The sequence below is a fragment of the Mesocricetus auratus genome, unplaced genomic scaffold (genome assembly GCF_017639785.1).
Source record: "Mesocricetus auratus isolate SY011 unplaced genomic scaffold, BCM_Maur_2.0 Super-Scaffold_100676, whole genome shotgun sequence".
Classification (NCBI taxonomy): domain Eukaryota; kingdom Metazoa; phylum Chordata; class Mammalia; order Rodentia; family Cricetidae; genus Mesocricetus; species Mesocricetus auratus.
Window position 1 is genome coordinate 176,225,151 of NW_024429266.1, and position 15,254 is coordinate 176,240,404.

General features: G+C 57.7%; 1 protein-coding gene across 1 annotated transcript in view; it reads right to left on the minus strand.

Annotated features, from left to right (window-relative positions):
• Plxnd1 (plexin D1) overlaps positions 1–10,026 on the minus strand; it is a 40,817-nt gene extending 30,791 nt beyond the window's left edge. The window contains exon 1 of the mRNA XM_005066098.4: positions 8,692–10,026. Within this exon, the coding sequence (XP_005066155.1) occupies positions 8,692–10,011 (1,320 nt within the window). The 5' untranslated portion in view covers positions 10,012–10,026. The remainder of the gene's footprint in view (positions 1–8,691) is intronic.
• Positions 10,027–15,254: the final 5,228 nt, after the last annotated feature.

Consider the following 15,254-nt stretch of genomic DNA (forward strand, 5'->3'; position numbering starts at 1 on the left):
AAGAAGGGAAATTAATGTTGACTATGGTGTAAAACGGCTGTATTCAGCTGCTTCCTTTCCAAGCACAGAGATGGAAGGCATTGGTGAAGAAGCAAGGGAAGCATATAGCTCACGGAAGGCCCACGTGGGCCTAGAACAGAGCAGGCAGGTGTTTGGGCCAAGACAAACCCTAGCAGCTAGCTCCCTTCCTGTAAGAGCCTCAGTTTGCCCCTCTCTGAAATGGGGTAGGTAATGGCCACTGATTGCAGCTCTTCCTTGAGAGCAACACAGCCCCTCCCTATAGGGCTGGCTGCCTCCTGGGGCCAAGCTCGGTGCTGCCCACTCTCCATTAAAGGGCTGCCCTATTGATTTCACTCCCTCAGTAATTGCAGCTGAATACAGCTCTTCTCTCCTAGGAAGGCAGCAGCAGGGGGGCTTACTGTACGCCTGCCATATCCTGCCTGCAGACTCCGCCAGACCTAATACCTCCGAAGTAGACTTTCAGAGGAGGGTGAGCCATGACAACCGCCGTCACCTTAAAGGCAGCAGGCTCCATCCCAGGTGCCTAAAGTGAAGCTGGCTCTGGCCTGGGGATACCTTGCTGCCTGAGGCCCAGCATGGAAGGCTCACAATTGCTCAGAAGTGTCACATAGCTGATTGTGGGGTGACAACAGCTACTGGGCTGCCCAGAACTCCCCACTCACCCCCACCTCCATGGCAACCAATGGGATCCCTGATGTGTTGGGGTGGGACCTGTCAGATGGGGGGCCCCATGACAGCCACACCCCATTCCACAAGGAGTTTCCATTGCTAGCTGAGGGCGGTACCCCCATACAAATAGTGGCCCCTCTGACAAACGGACCAGGGTAGTGTCGGATGCCAGCAAAGGGGACTGAGCGAGGGACAGGGGACTAAACCTTCATAACTTTTCCTATTAAGTTGAAAAGTAGCCCGGCGTTGGTGGCACACACCTTTAATCCCAGCACTTGGGAGGCAGAGGCGGGCAGATCTCCGAGTCTGAGGCCAGCGTGGTCTACAGAGCAAGTTCCAGGACAGCCATGGCTATACAGAGAAATACTGTTTCGAAAAACCAAAGACACACAGACACACACACTTGCACTCATGCACACGTGTGCGCACGTACACATGTGCAATGACAAAGCAGGCCACGACTCCCCTGCAGTTCAACGGCCTCCGGTGGATCTCCAGAGCAGTCGATAAACAGAAGCCTTCAAGGGCTTTTCAAAGTGACCTGACCTGTAGCTGATCTGAGATCCCTCCTTCAGCTCTCCATCTAGGAGGTAGAACCACACCTCCTGGACTCTCAAGTCTTGACCTCTGCCTGACCAGGAGGACAAGGACAGGGATCCAGGCTGGTTGGGGCAGGGTTCTCCTGGGGACCCAAGAACAGGGGCAACCACAGCAGACAGGAGCTTCCTACAGAGCCCAGACAGTTGGGGTTCTGCTCTTGGCCTTACTATTTGTCTCAGGAATAAAAGGAATATTCTGGAGCTTCACCTCCAAGAAATCCAGCCCTAAGCCCCTAACTCCCAACTTCGGCACATGCTGTCCTTTGGAACACGGTGTGTCCCTGTGTCCCCATAGGCAATGCCTCACTTGAGGGCAAACTGGCACAGAAAGATTCCTGAAGCCTACCATTGTACCAGCTGTGACTGGTGGAGGAGATGACAGCCTAAGCTCTGAAAGGTTCTCTCAGAGGAAACGGCTCCTTCTGAGAAGCCCACATACCTCCCAGACCACCAATGTACTCCCAGGAGCTGCCAGAGAAGCTCAGCACAGAGATGGGCAAGAGATTCCATGAGACACACAGCCCAGCCATTTGCTGGCTTTGAAAATAACAGCACATGCCACGCAGGACTGTTGGAGGCACCTGGAAGACTGAGCACCACAGGTAGCTTTGGGGACATTGGCAGAGTCAGGATGCCCAAGGATGGGTAAGCCCTGCCAGCTGACCACTGGGCACCTACAGCAGTCAGGTGTCTACACTGGTTCTTGGGTTAGCATCCTCCATAGGAGGGGCTTGGTGGCCTGATCTGTTGCTACCTGGAACCTGAGGGACTGACTGACTCAGATGGTGGTTGTCTGGCTAGCTGGCCACACACCCAGTGTCCCCTTCTCCAGACTGTTTCTCATTCCCTAGCCTGGCCCTGTCCCCATCACCCACACTACTAGTCCCCAAGGAACAGTGTGGTATGAGCTAAGCAGCACTGTTTCTCCCTGCCCCAGGCCCTGCCCCCTCCAGTAGCTCCTGCAGGCAGGCCTCCTCTAGCTAGAAGGCTCTCTTCTGCTTCCTCACTGCAGGGGGCCAGCTGTGTCCCCAGGGCTGGCCACTGCTGGTCCCTTTGGGGCTGGGGACCAGATGGAGACTCACACCTCCTCTGCCTCACAGCCTCCCTCCTCTCCAGCCTCCTGTGGTTCCCTGAGTGTGGGGGGGTGGAGGGGGTGCTCCTAGACTCAGGCAGGTCAGCTAGTCTCACAGTGTATGGTCCCAGGGACAAAGCTCCTATAGGCTGCCACCATCACAGCCATTTGGAGCAAAGAAGTCCTTGGGTCCCAGCTGGAGAAACTGAGGCCAACCACATGACAACGTAGCGGGTAAACTGGCTGAGATGGCCCACTCAGGCAGCTGGCCAGTGTCCAGCTCAGCTCCAACCCCAGGCCTCCACTCAAGGCTACTGAGTGCTGCAGCTCCGTTATTTACTGATTGGGCCTGAAGTGCTGCGGTGATCGGCCCTCTGGGGCTGTGCAGGCCTTGGACCAGAGCCGCCGGCTTCCTTCCTCCATAGTCTGTGATTTATGGTGTTTTGGGCTGAAGACAGTGTATTGGGTGGGCAAGGGCCTGGGAGCCTGGTGGCATCATGTGTCAGCACCAGAGGAAGCCACTTCAGTCGGACCACTGGATGTTCACCTGGGTGGCCCAACATGGGTTTGACAAGAGGAAGCTGTGTTGAGAGGAAGCCAGGATCCTGTTCTGGCACTCTGAGATGCTCCTGGGGATGTCCCCACTTCAGGGACAGCTGGTTTCCATTGTCAGAGCTGGAAAGGCCTTCGGGAATCACCTGGTACAGTCATCACAGGGGAATTCGGCCAGCACCTGGTGGCAGCCAGGACTTTTCCAGAGTCAAATGGGCATGTGTTCTCATCCCTAAAGTCACACGGGCTACCCAGGGCCAGCAGGATGGTGTCCACAGACAAGACCCTGAGTTTTCTCAGGCTCAGCTGAGAACCACTGCCTAAGTTGGTCACACCTTCATCTTGTCTCTGCCACAATTCCTTCCTAGCCTGCCAAGCCATCCTCCAAGTGCTGTCCAGAGCCACCACCTCCAGGAAGCCCTCCTATTCTCAGATGAGGCTAGGCACAGAGCAGCACGATCCTGAGTGTTCTGGAACTCTGGATACTGAGGCAGTGTCTATCTTCTCTCTTTGGGCCATGCAACAAACCTGGGCCCCTCTCTAAGGGATGCCCCTAGGGGTTAGACACGGGACATAACAAGCTATCAAAGATGGAAGGCCAATAGAGGGACAGAAGCCCCACACTTGGGGATGGCTGAAAGGTTCTGACTCTAGACCAGAGCAATTCTGAAGGCCTCCTGGGAGCACTCACCACCACCTCAGGTCATTCTTAGGCTCCATTTCCCCACCTTTAAAATGGGTTCATTTTTAAAGTGCTCCATGCAGAAGTACATCCCTGGCTCCCACATGGAAAGCCAGGTATGGCTGAGTTTGCCTATAGTCCCAGCACTGAAAGGCTGAGGCAAGGGGATCCTTGGGAGCTCACTAGCCAGCCAGGCCAGCCAAATGAGCTCTGGTTCAATGAGAAACCCTGTATTAAAAATAAGGTGGAGAGGGACACAGGGCATTGACATGTAGCTTCTACAAGCTCTTGTATCAATGCAGATATAGATGAAACCATTTTATTGGAATGCAGGGGGTAGGAGTGGGGGAGGGGGCGGTTGGGTGGAAAGGTGCTTTGCAATGTCTGGCCTAAAACAAACTCTCAAGAAACTTCACTAATTACAAAGGGACATTTGCACTTTTGGTGGCTGAATGAGGGACTCTGTCAATCTGTGGTCCAGCTCAGACCCCACAGCAGCTACCAGAACTTGAATTACATACTAGCTCTCTAAACTTCATGAACAAGGCTACCCAGCCCACTAAGTAGAGAAGGCCTCTGCTGTGGCTGTGTCCTGGGTCATGGTGTGAATCCACGCCCACCTGGGTAGCCTCTCCAGTCTGTTCCCAACATAAATGACTCAGGACCCCACTGTCGAGAACAAAAGGACTCTGCCTGGTCTGCATTCCTATTGTCCAGATAAACACGTTTACATACTCCCAAAGGCTGGGGCCCTCACCCCTTCCAGAGATGAGGCACTCCTTCATTTTTTGTTTTGGTTTTGTTTTAGGTCTCAATATGCAGTTCAGGCTGGCCTCGAACTTACAATCCTCTGTTTCAACCTCCCAAGTTCTAGGATGCAGTTACACAACACTGCACTTGGCTAAGACTGTTTTCAGAGCGTGGCCAGCCGCTAGCCACTCGCTGGTCCCTCTGTGCTCAGGAGGCTTCAGTACCCAAGCCCTTCTGCACATGCTCAGTGGCCTCACCCCACCTATATATCTCCCAGGAGCTGTGCTGCCCACCCTCCCCCCAGGGAATTGCCCAAGTGACCTCATTCCAGCTGTGGGGGAACTCAGAGCTCTCAGCTGAGCAGCCACCTCTTAGCAAAGGGAGTCCAAAGCCCGCCAACACTCTGGTGATCTGGAACTGCAGAGTAGCAGTGTGACCCTGGGCAAGTAAGTCCCTTGCCTCGCTGTCTGAGGACTGTTAAGGTGATAACACTTCCCTAGTACCAGGAATCAGTTTTTTGTTCTGCCCAACCTCCCCCCCAAAACAAACAAACAAAGGGAGGCCCCCAGCTTCCTCAGTTGACCCAGCAGGCATCTGTCTGGCTCCCTTTCCTGTCCGCCTGCAGGTCCACTGGGGACAGGGCCTGCTTACACTCTCACTACACTTCTCTGCCTCATCCTTGCTCCCTCAGAGCCTGGTGTGAGCTCATCAGCTGCAAGGGCCCAGCCCACCCTCCTCTGAGCACCCGCTGTCTGCTCCACACACACCAGCAAGCTGTGCTCAGATGCTCGCACTCGGGCGCACACACACCCCGCCCCAGTACCTGCACCTGCCATTTCCATGAGTTTTTGACTCACATCTTTGAAAAGAGACAGACTTTCCTTTAGAACGAGAAAGCACGGAGCACAGAGAGGGTGACGGACTGACCCTGGGTGGCAGAGCAGAAACCATCAGCATTGTCCCGGGGTACTCTCAGGGTGGGAGGCTACAGCCCACGCCTATTTGTCTTTCCAGGGGAGGTCTCCCTAGGCAGGCCCTCCCCTAAATCCCACAAGGGTCTCTTCTTGCTTCCTTGACACAGGGTGTTGCCTTCAAACCCCCTCCCAAACCTAAAGCCTGTCTTGGAAGCGCGCTCCCTCCGCCACCACCTGCCACCTCAGCCCTGAAACTGGTGCAGAGAACACCTTCCTGAGCCGTGTGCCACCTACCACACGCCTGCTTTAAAAACGCCTGGGGATTTTTTTTTCTTCTGCCATCGCTATAAAAAGACACCATGAAAAAGCAGACCTGGCATTTGCTGTGCTGTCCTGCAGCTCAAGTACACACACGTCATCGTCATTTAGAGGCGAAAGATTCAGAGAAAGGAGTCCCAGCCAGGCCCACCCTGCCACTCCCTGCCTCAGTTTCACCAATAGCGTACAACTGCCCAACATGCTTTCCCTTCAAACACACTGTGGTGTGAGGAAGGGAATCCTACCTACCTACCTTCTTCCCTTCTACCTGGTGTTGGACAGGACGGGCTTTGAGGGTCCCAGCTGGCCACACCCATGGCACAGTCCTAGCCAGTTGTCCTGTCGCTTAAACACGGAGGGTACAGGCCCAGCACAGGGCAGGTGTTCATTCAGAGAACATCTCACCCAGAGCATCTTGACTGCTGTTCCTTCTGGGTCCCTCCTTGCTGGCCACCATGGGCTTCCTAGATCACACAATTGCCAACTCCAGTGCATGGCAATGGGCATGTGTATATATCTCATCAGATGACCCCATTTGGGAACAGGGTGTAGTTCACTGGTATAGTATTTGCCCAGCATGCTCCTAGATCCTAGGTTTAACACGCAAGGGCACACAACGGAATGTGGTGGGACACGCCTCTAATCCCATCACTCAGTGAGCCCAAAACCGATCTACATAGTGAGTCTAAACCTGGCCTGGGCTACATGAGACCCAGTCCATCCTTAGGCCCTTATATTGTCCAGGAGACCAGAAACCAGGAAGCTAACATGGGGGTCCCCAGAAAGCAGTGGCCTTGTAACATTGGGGGTTTAGTAAATGTTCAGGGGACCCACCTGGGGCTGCAGGTGCAGATGGTGGGGTCTTACAGCTCCAGAGCAGGCCTGATGAGGATACTGTTTTCCAGGACAGCTCAGAGTCCAGCTAAGAGCTAACTGCATCCCCAGGGATGAGAACAGCATAACCCACCAATGACTGCTGTGCACTAAGCACCAAGCACTTGACTTTGTGGTTAACTTGCTCATTTGGTCCTAATGCCTCTGCAGGAAGACTGTGTGCAGGGTCCTAATGCCTCTGTAGGAAAACTGTGTGCAGGGTCCTAATGTCTCTCTGAGAAGGCAGGGTACACAGTCCTAATGCCTCTGTAGGAAGACTGTGTGCATTACCTTAACTTTAGGGAGAAGGAAACTGAGGCTTAGGAAAATTTTGCTGCCAGATCAAGGTCACACAGCCACCCAGGCAGTGACAGATGGACTTTAAGCAGGGGAGCTGGCAATGGCTTGGCAAGGACAACGAGCACTGTGTCCTGCTGCAGGTCCAGACCCAGGGTGAGGGGTAGGGACTATCTGGAGGCTCTGCCAGGGGCCCTAGCCTGTGTCCACAGCTGGGCACTGGGTAGGGAGAACGCAGCAGACCAATCTAGAAGGGCCCCAGCAGGGATACTATGTGGCCTTGAGGTGAAGAGCTGGCCTAAACTACACTGCCCTGGGGCTACTTTCCCTGTAAAGGCCCTGCCCCCACAGGGAGGAGGACAATCCAGCTGCCTTCAGCCTGGTGAGTCACTGTGCCGGCCCAGGGGGCACCAGGGACCGTGGGAATCAGGGCAGAACTTACTGGAGGGGGAGGGGAGCAGCAGCCTGAGGAATCCCACAGAACCCTTCATCAGCTAGGGGCCCACAGAGGGCAGCCTTCCCTGCCCACAGAGCTTCCCCTTCCTTCTCTCCCAGCCTCCAGATCCAGCCACGCACAGCCATGCAAGCCACTCTGTGGAGAATGGTGGCTGCCCCCACCCCAGCACTGCACAGGGGGCCTGACCCTGCCGGGCGGCAGGGCTGTAAGCTTCAGACAGTCCATTTGCCTCTCGCCCTCTATGACCTTTCTTGTGAGGGGTGGACCGGCAGGGTGGTAGGCGGCTGTGGGAGGCTTTGCCAAGAGAAGGAATCTAGGCTTGCTCAAAGCCCCAGTGTTGGGCACGCCCATGGCAGAGAGTCTCACAACTACTGGGGACCACAGAGAAAGGGACAAGACGGGGGCCTCAGGAAGTACAGAAGGCTCTGCTTAGCCTTCTTTGCAAAGTCAGTGTCATTGGGGGTTAGCCTATCTTCTGAAGCCAATAAAAAGAGGGCTCTGCTGTGAACTCCTCCAAGGGGACGGTCTGCACCCAAGGCCAACCCACGCGGTGACCCCTAACCTGCCCTTTTGTTGCCCCGAGGCCCCACCTCATCCTCAGCCCTGTAGTTCTCTGTTCCAACCAAGATCCCCTGCCAAAGTCTCCTTTCCATCTTCAGCGGCCCCAGCTGTGCGGCTGGGCTGTCTGTCAGGCACCATGGACACAGGCGGGGTGGGGGATCGGGGGTGCAGACAGCTTGAGTTCAAGCCCCACCTCTGCTAATTCTCAGCTGTGTGACTCTTGAGTGTCCCTTCAAACTCTTATACCTGCTTCTTCGTCTGTATGTACAATGGAATTAAGAACAGACATTTGTTGAAGACAGGACACTTGACACACTAGGCTTAAAGCAACAACACTGGCGGTCACTCCAGGTCTGCCATGCCACCTAACAGGTGCTCAGCTGCTCTTTGTTGAGTGACTGAAAGCTGGCCTTGAGCACACACCTGTTTGCCACCCAGGTGACTTCTCCAGGGAAACAACACCTCCCAAACTCCAGTGTCCCCTGAGACATTTCCTATAGGGAGTCCTACGCTCTTGGGGCCTCCAGTGGGTGCCCCGGCACATACTTAGCCTTCTATCCCACCCTCCCCTGATCTTCAGGGCTCCACCGCCACACCCATTCACACATCTGCCCGGGTGCAGTGGCATGTCCTACGGGCACCCACAGTCTCCCTAAGCACACGCCTGATGTCCCTCCCTCTCTCAGCTCAGCATGCACCTGTGGTCCCCACCTGCAGATCTGAGCTATAGGTGCTCTGTCTTCTGGGAACACCTGGGTACCTTGACGACGCAGACTCCCCCTCACAACCCCCCCGCGCCCCGCTTTAGTGTGCACACCTGTGACCCAGCACACACTCAGGGGCCAGCACCCCTGCCAGCAACCAATCCTCTGGGACATCTACACTCACAACAGATCCCCACACAGGTGCCCCAGACGCAGGCCTACCTGTATGTTACGTTTGTTCTCGCAGGACGGCCCGGTGCCCTGCACAACGCTGTCCAGTACCGCCACCACGTCGGGCGCCGGCTCCACGAAGCAGGCTGTGCGCGCTGCTCGGATGGCAGTCTGCACGTCGGCGAAGCGGAAGACGCAGAGCGCGGCCGGGGCGTTGCGGGCACCTGGGGCGCCCTGGGGCCGCTCGAAGACGGCGAAGAGCAGGTCGCGCACGGGGTAGATAGACACGAGGCGGCTGTAGAGGTCTCCGCGGCCCGCGCTGCCCGCGCACTGCAAGCCCAGCTGGATGTAGGACTCGGTAAGCTTCTTGGCGTCGCCACCCGCGCCGCGGGGCAGGCAGATGCGCGCCAGCAGGCTGCGTGCCTGACTGTCCTTGTCGCCCGCACGCGCCTCGCTGTTGAGCGCCAGGTACGCGTAGGGCGGCGCGCGGTGCTGAGGCGCTGCCGGGTGCAGGAAGGCGCTCACGAAGCTCAGCTTGTACTGCTCCTTGGCGCCCTGCTTGATCTTCAGGATGTTGTCGTCGGACGGGTTGAGGTCGAAGGTGAAGAGCTTGGCCAAGTTTCCACGAGCGTCCAGGGAGCGGATGGAGATCTCGGGCGTGTTCTCGAAGCGGTGGTCTTCCAGGCTACGGTTGCGCGGGAAGAAGGCGCTGCCGTAGCCAGTGTACGTGGCGCCTACAAGCAGACGGCTGCCCCCCGTGCTCGTGGCCGGCGGCAGCACCAGACCCACAGTGGATGCATTGGGGTGGTTGGCGGCCACGTTGAGCATACTGGGGAACACGGCGACCGGCTCGGCGGGCGGCGCGGCAGGCGGGAAGCGCACAGCCAGGGCCGAGATGTTGCCCCGGCGCCGCAGCTGGCACAAACCCTGGTAGATGGAGCCGCACGCGACCACCAGACCCTGGCCCGGGTCCAGCTGCAGGATTTTGTTGTAGTTGTCGGTGAGACGCCGCGGGTGCTCGCACGAGGACTGAGGGAGCTGCGGGGCGTGACATAGCGGGCTGTCCGGCACGGGGCCCACGGTCGCCTCTGCCTCCACGCTCAGGTTGGCGCTCGACAGCTGGTACAGGCGGTTCACAGCCGCCAGGTACACGGTGCCCGCCGTGCCGTCCAAGGCGAAGTTGTTGGTGGGCGTGGGCGAAGGGAAGCGGCGCTGGATCTCCAAGGCGCCGGCCCGCGCCGCTCCGAGCAGCAGCAGCAGAGGCAGCGGCGGCAGACCGGGGCCCCGCGAGTGCCGGCGCGGAAGCAAGGGGACGGCCGCAGCAGCGGCCCGGGCGCTAGGAGGTGCGCCGCCCGCGGCGCGACGAGCCATCCAGGCGAGCGCGGGCTGCGCGGCGCGGCGAGTGCATGGGGCGCGGCGCGGCCGGGAGCCGGGAGCTCGGAGGCGGCGAGAGGCGGGGGGCGGGCCCGGGCCGCGAGGCGCTTCCTGCCCGCGCCTGCCGCCCCCGGCCCCGGCGCCCCGGCCCGACTCTGGCGCGCCGCAAGGCTCGGGGGCGGCTCCGCGGAGACCACGCCCCCAGCCCTTTTCCCCGCCCCAGCCGCCTGGCCCACGCCCTTTCGCCCTGGGCCACGCCCCTGGGCCACGCCCCATCCTCGGCTTACGGTCGGGGTCGCTGCGGCCGATGCTCTCTCCCAGCGGTCGCAAGTTCCCTGCCTCTTTCCTGGTTCCTGGCCACCTGGAAGGTCTTGCTCACATTTGCTTGTTATCTTTCCTCTCTTTCTCCTCTTCCTGGTGCTTTCCCCTTCTGTTTCTGATCGCCGGTTTGTCTTCCACCGCCGCTGAGTTTCGCTCTTTCAGTCTTTCCAACTCCCCTACTTCGCTCCTGTCAACTCCGCCCCTTGCCTCTCCCGCGTCACTCCCTCTCCCTCGCCTGCGTTTTTTCTGTTCCCGCAGCTCTCCCTCCCCGCTCTCTTCCTTTCCTTGTCCCCCGAAGCCCTCCATTTCTCCTCCACCGCCTGCTGCTTCTGGTTACAGCCCCTCCTCACATGTTTCCCAAGTCTCACTTTAAAGGCCAGCCAGACTAAGGGACATCAAGCCCCTGAGGCCCCATGATCTGTCCCCCAAAACTGTTCTGTAAAGGGGGTTCGCAAGCAGCAGGCACGGAGAATAAGCTTGGCAATCAATCCCACAGCAAAAGTAGAAAACCACATCAAGAGGAAGTATGTCCCTATTGCTATACCATGGGGCAGGCTGGGCTGAGCAGGACATCACACCGCAGGGCCTTGGTCTCCAAGTGGCGCCAGACCCCGTGGACCCCCAGGCCCCTGCCCTTAGTGCAGGGCTCTGAGAAGACCTTACATCATCCATCATATGAACTGGCACTGGGCACCCGTCTCCTTTGACCCACAAAGGAATAGGTAGGCCCTGGGATAGACACAGGTATCCTAAGGACACAGCCCCATGTGATGCTCTCCACGGCATGGTGATGCCCACGTAGGACCATCCTAAGTGCCAACCTCCTCAGAAATACTCAACCCATTTTACATACATGGAAACTGAGGCCCCAGAAGTGAAGCCCAAGATCCATAGCTAAATGGGAAGGTGGGGCACAGTTCTATTGTTTGAAGGCACAGTCCTTCAGCTACAGGTTCTCAGTCAGGATCTCCTATCAGCTTGCAGCTGTCACTTGAGGCCTGGTGGCCCGTATGCAGAGGGTGACCTCTCCGGCCTTGCTCCCACTGGATAGGAAGGAAGGGCGGGGAGGGGGTTTCCCTGTGTCTGGGGGGTCAGCAGAAAGGGCCCAGCTTCCAGTTGCCCCCATTTCCCCTGGTCTCCTCCCCAGCCTTCCTGTTACTGTGCCTGCCTGCCATGCCCCAGCCCATTCATATCCTTGGCTTTGATGGTCTGGAGTGTTCCTTGACAGGAAATTGGAGACTTCTGTCCTGGCCCATTCAACCTGAGCACTCAGGGGACCTGCCTCCACCTCTGGGGGGGGATCCATGCCATGCTACCCGTGTTAGCCACGGAGAGCCAAGCAAGGAGCGCAGAGCCCCAGGCCCTCCCCTCCCCTGGACTGCCCCAGCACAGCCCGTGGACTTATTTATCTTCCTCTAGTCTCCTGCCCACCTGCTGCCTTCCTCTCTCTCCCTCTCTCTCCCTCCCTCTCCACCCGGTCTCCATCTCTGATCTCTGCCTCACTCTCCGAATCCCTCATCCTCTCCCCTTCCCCTCCCTGCTTCCTTCCTGTCCCTCTCCTCTTGCTTCCTGGCCGCATCCTGCAGCTCCCCCCACTGAGCCTCAAGGATAATGCTTTCTGACATCTCGGTTTAGCTGGCCCGATGGATTGTTTTGGGTAATGTGGGCAAACTTCCTGCCAAGCTGGTGGAGCTGTGGCATCACCCCAGCTTCAGCATCGGGGGGGGGGGGGCCTGGTTAGACTCTAGGGTCTGAATATCCTCACATCAGCTGAAGTAGGAAGTGCTGTGTGGCCTCCAGCAAGTCACTTGGCCTCCCTGAGCCTGTTTCCTGATGTGGACAGTGATAACAGCACACCACTACCAGGCTGGGCCTGATCCCACAGTGCCTGCTGCAGCTGGGAGCCCAGGCAGATGGACTGCAAAAGATCAGGGTCCCAGCCCGATTTATATTGTGACTCCCACGGTAGTCAGTGAGTTACCTGAGGGTAAGCCCTATGCCCAGTTCTGCCACCACCACCTCTCACCATCCTTCCCCAGAAGACAAAGCAGGGGTCACTGAGCCCATTTCACAGATGGGGAAACTAGGCAGCAACAGCAGGACTGGAACTCAGCTTTCTAAGACCAAGATCACTCCTGGGTAGGCAGAGATGTGGGAGGGAGGGAGGGAGGGAGGAGAGAAGTCCTTGCTGAGACTCTGGGGGTCCTCCCAGGATAAGTTTGGGGATCCATCAGGAGACAGATGGCACCCAGCACACTGACGAAGTAGCCACACCCCCAGACAGCTACCCGGCTGCCAGCAACTGATGACTGGTCCCTTCCCCTCCTGCTCCTGGCTCCTGATTAGATCAGGGAGAAGTCTCAGTCTGGGGCTAACGCGTCTTTAATGACTCGCTAGAATCTAGCATTTGTCACTGTCCCTGTCTAATAGAAACAGGGTTTCAAGCTCAGCCAGCACCATGAGCTTTCTAGAATTTACTCCCGATGTCTCTTTGCATTTAAGTTTCTGCCTGCTTCCAGCTAGTGGAGTTGGCTTCCAGCATGGCGTGTGCAGTTGTCCCTGGTCAACACCTGTAGAGGGCCTTAGAAGTTATCCTGAGGCACTGGCCAAGGCCGATGCCCAGGTGTGCAGAAGCCTGGGATTCGGGAAGGATGGGGTAACTTGCTTTCTCCTGCTGCTGAGGATGGAGAGTGGGCGTATCCCCAGGTCAGTGCTTCCCTGCCCCCTCCTGCAAGTCTCTGGTGATGCAGGGCAGAGCTGGGGGGAGGGGAAGGAAGAGGGAGAGGAGGAAATGTTTTTCTTCTTCAGTTGGAAACAATAACATTGGGGACTTTGGCTGTGCTGAGAAGAGGGGCTTTGCCAGGGACTAGAGAAGGTCCCCGCAGGAAGTGCTTCTGACACACGGCAAGTGGGGACAGAGAGAAAGCGGAGTGGTGGGGAGACACAGTCAGGAGTGGCACTGCAGCCCTTCCGGTCCCTCCTCATAGTGAGTCCCCGGGTGGGGACACTGAGGGTGGAGAGATGGGGCCACATGGGAGTGGCCGCGCGGCCTGCTCAGTGTCCCAGCTCAAGCTCTTAGACAGTGTCCTCCTGCCCTTCACCTGGGAGTTGACACACCTAGCCCAGCCTCAGCGTTGTCCCTAACCTCCTGCTGACCACAGTTTCAGATCTGAGGAATCCAAGCCGCAGGACTGCTGTGGGTCGGAGCAGCTGGTCTGCTGTGACCAGGTGTCTGTCCACTCGCCACCTCTGGAACTGCGGTTCCCTCCCCACTCCTCTCGGTCCTTCAGGAGAGCCGCTAGGGCCCAGCAAACATGTTCGCCAGATGCCAGCGAGTGCCTGGATATCAAGGCTCAGAGGGCTCAGATGGCCACCTGATGTCACAGAGCACAACCCCCCCCCCCCACCGTGACTCCTAGTGTGCCTAGCAGGGACAGAGTAGTGACACTGTCTGGAGGCACGCCCCGCAGTTGCTGCTGGTGTCCTACAGGGTCTTGTCATGGTTAAGGCCCCTTCCCCTGGACTCTGGAGAGTCCCTTCCCTGCTACCTGGGGACCCCATTCCCTGGGGACCCTCCTTGTTGTCCGTGGGGCTGGAGGAAATGGTTCTCATTCCTGTGTGTCAGAGTCCTCCGCTGACTCTGGGCATGCTCTTGACCTCTGTGCTCAGGGGACTTGCCAGGCAGAGTGGAGACCCTGAGCCCTTATGGGTTATGGCAGGCGCCGGGCCTATATGGGCCCCCACATGGCCTCTTTGTGCTCTGTGGATCAGATAATGGACAACATTCTCAGACACCCTGTCATGGGTCTGGGTTTGTGAAAGGCCCTGGTCTGCTTACACTGAGGCCTCTGTCCAGTGGCAGGGCTGCCCCAGGGGTCCCCACCCACATTCACAGGCCACCACCACCAAATGTCAGTTGCTTAGGCTGGGTTGGCAGGCAGGCAGCTGGCAGGCAGGCAGGCAGTGCTCAAGCTGCAGGTTAAACACCTGTGGTGTGTCTGGTGGGTCCTGGACCATCACAGACTCTGTTATGGCCCCACCTGACGGGTATGTCAACTGAGGCGCAGCTGAAGGACTGGCCTGTCTGACTATGCCTGTTCCAGGGATGCTGCGTTGACAGCAGGGACGCTGCGGTGATCACACCCTGAGTGGCAGGCTGGCCAGCTGATGACAGGCAGCCAGGCAGGCTTCCCATGGCAAGGTGCTTTGGGCCTGGTTCACTGGGCAGTCCCAGCCAGAACTTTACCCTCACTAGGGCTAGGAAGCCTGTTTATGGAGGGGGAGACTGAGGTTCAGAGTGGAGGTTGCCAGCATGAGTCCTCATCAGGCCACGGCCATCACTCTGTGCCTGTGTCTGTCTCGGGAGAATTCCTCACCTCTCTTGGCCCCAGTTGGCACACTTGTGAGACGGGTGTTAGAATCTCCCCATTCCCAGGCTGTTGGGGACAGAGTGACTTCCAGGATGCACAGGCAGCCTCTGGGTCAGGGAGGAAACAAACACATTCAGTGACACAATATTTATGTCCTCGCATGGGGCCTCAGTCCTGACCTTGGAATCCGGCCCTCAGGAGGCGTTCCTCTGACCCCTCAGTCTCCCGTGTCCTCACAAGGGCAGCCTCAGCCCCCTCATAGTGGGGCATGCCAGCAATGGGCACACTGATGCCAGGAGATCACTGCAAGTTCCTGGCCAGCCTGGGCTACATAGCTAGTGAGCCACTGTGTCAAAAACCTAAAGAAATAAGCTAGACATGGTGGCTCATCCTGTGGTCTCAGAAATTGGAGGGGGCATGAAGACTACTGTGAGTTTGGGCCAGGCTTAGGCTACAGAATGAGACCCAGTTTCAAAACAAAAGCAGGACAAAACAGATACATCTCTAGCCCTTCTCTGGGATGGGCCTGGTGCTAAGCACCTTGTCTAG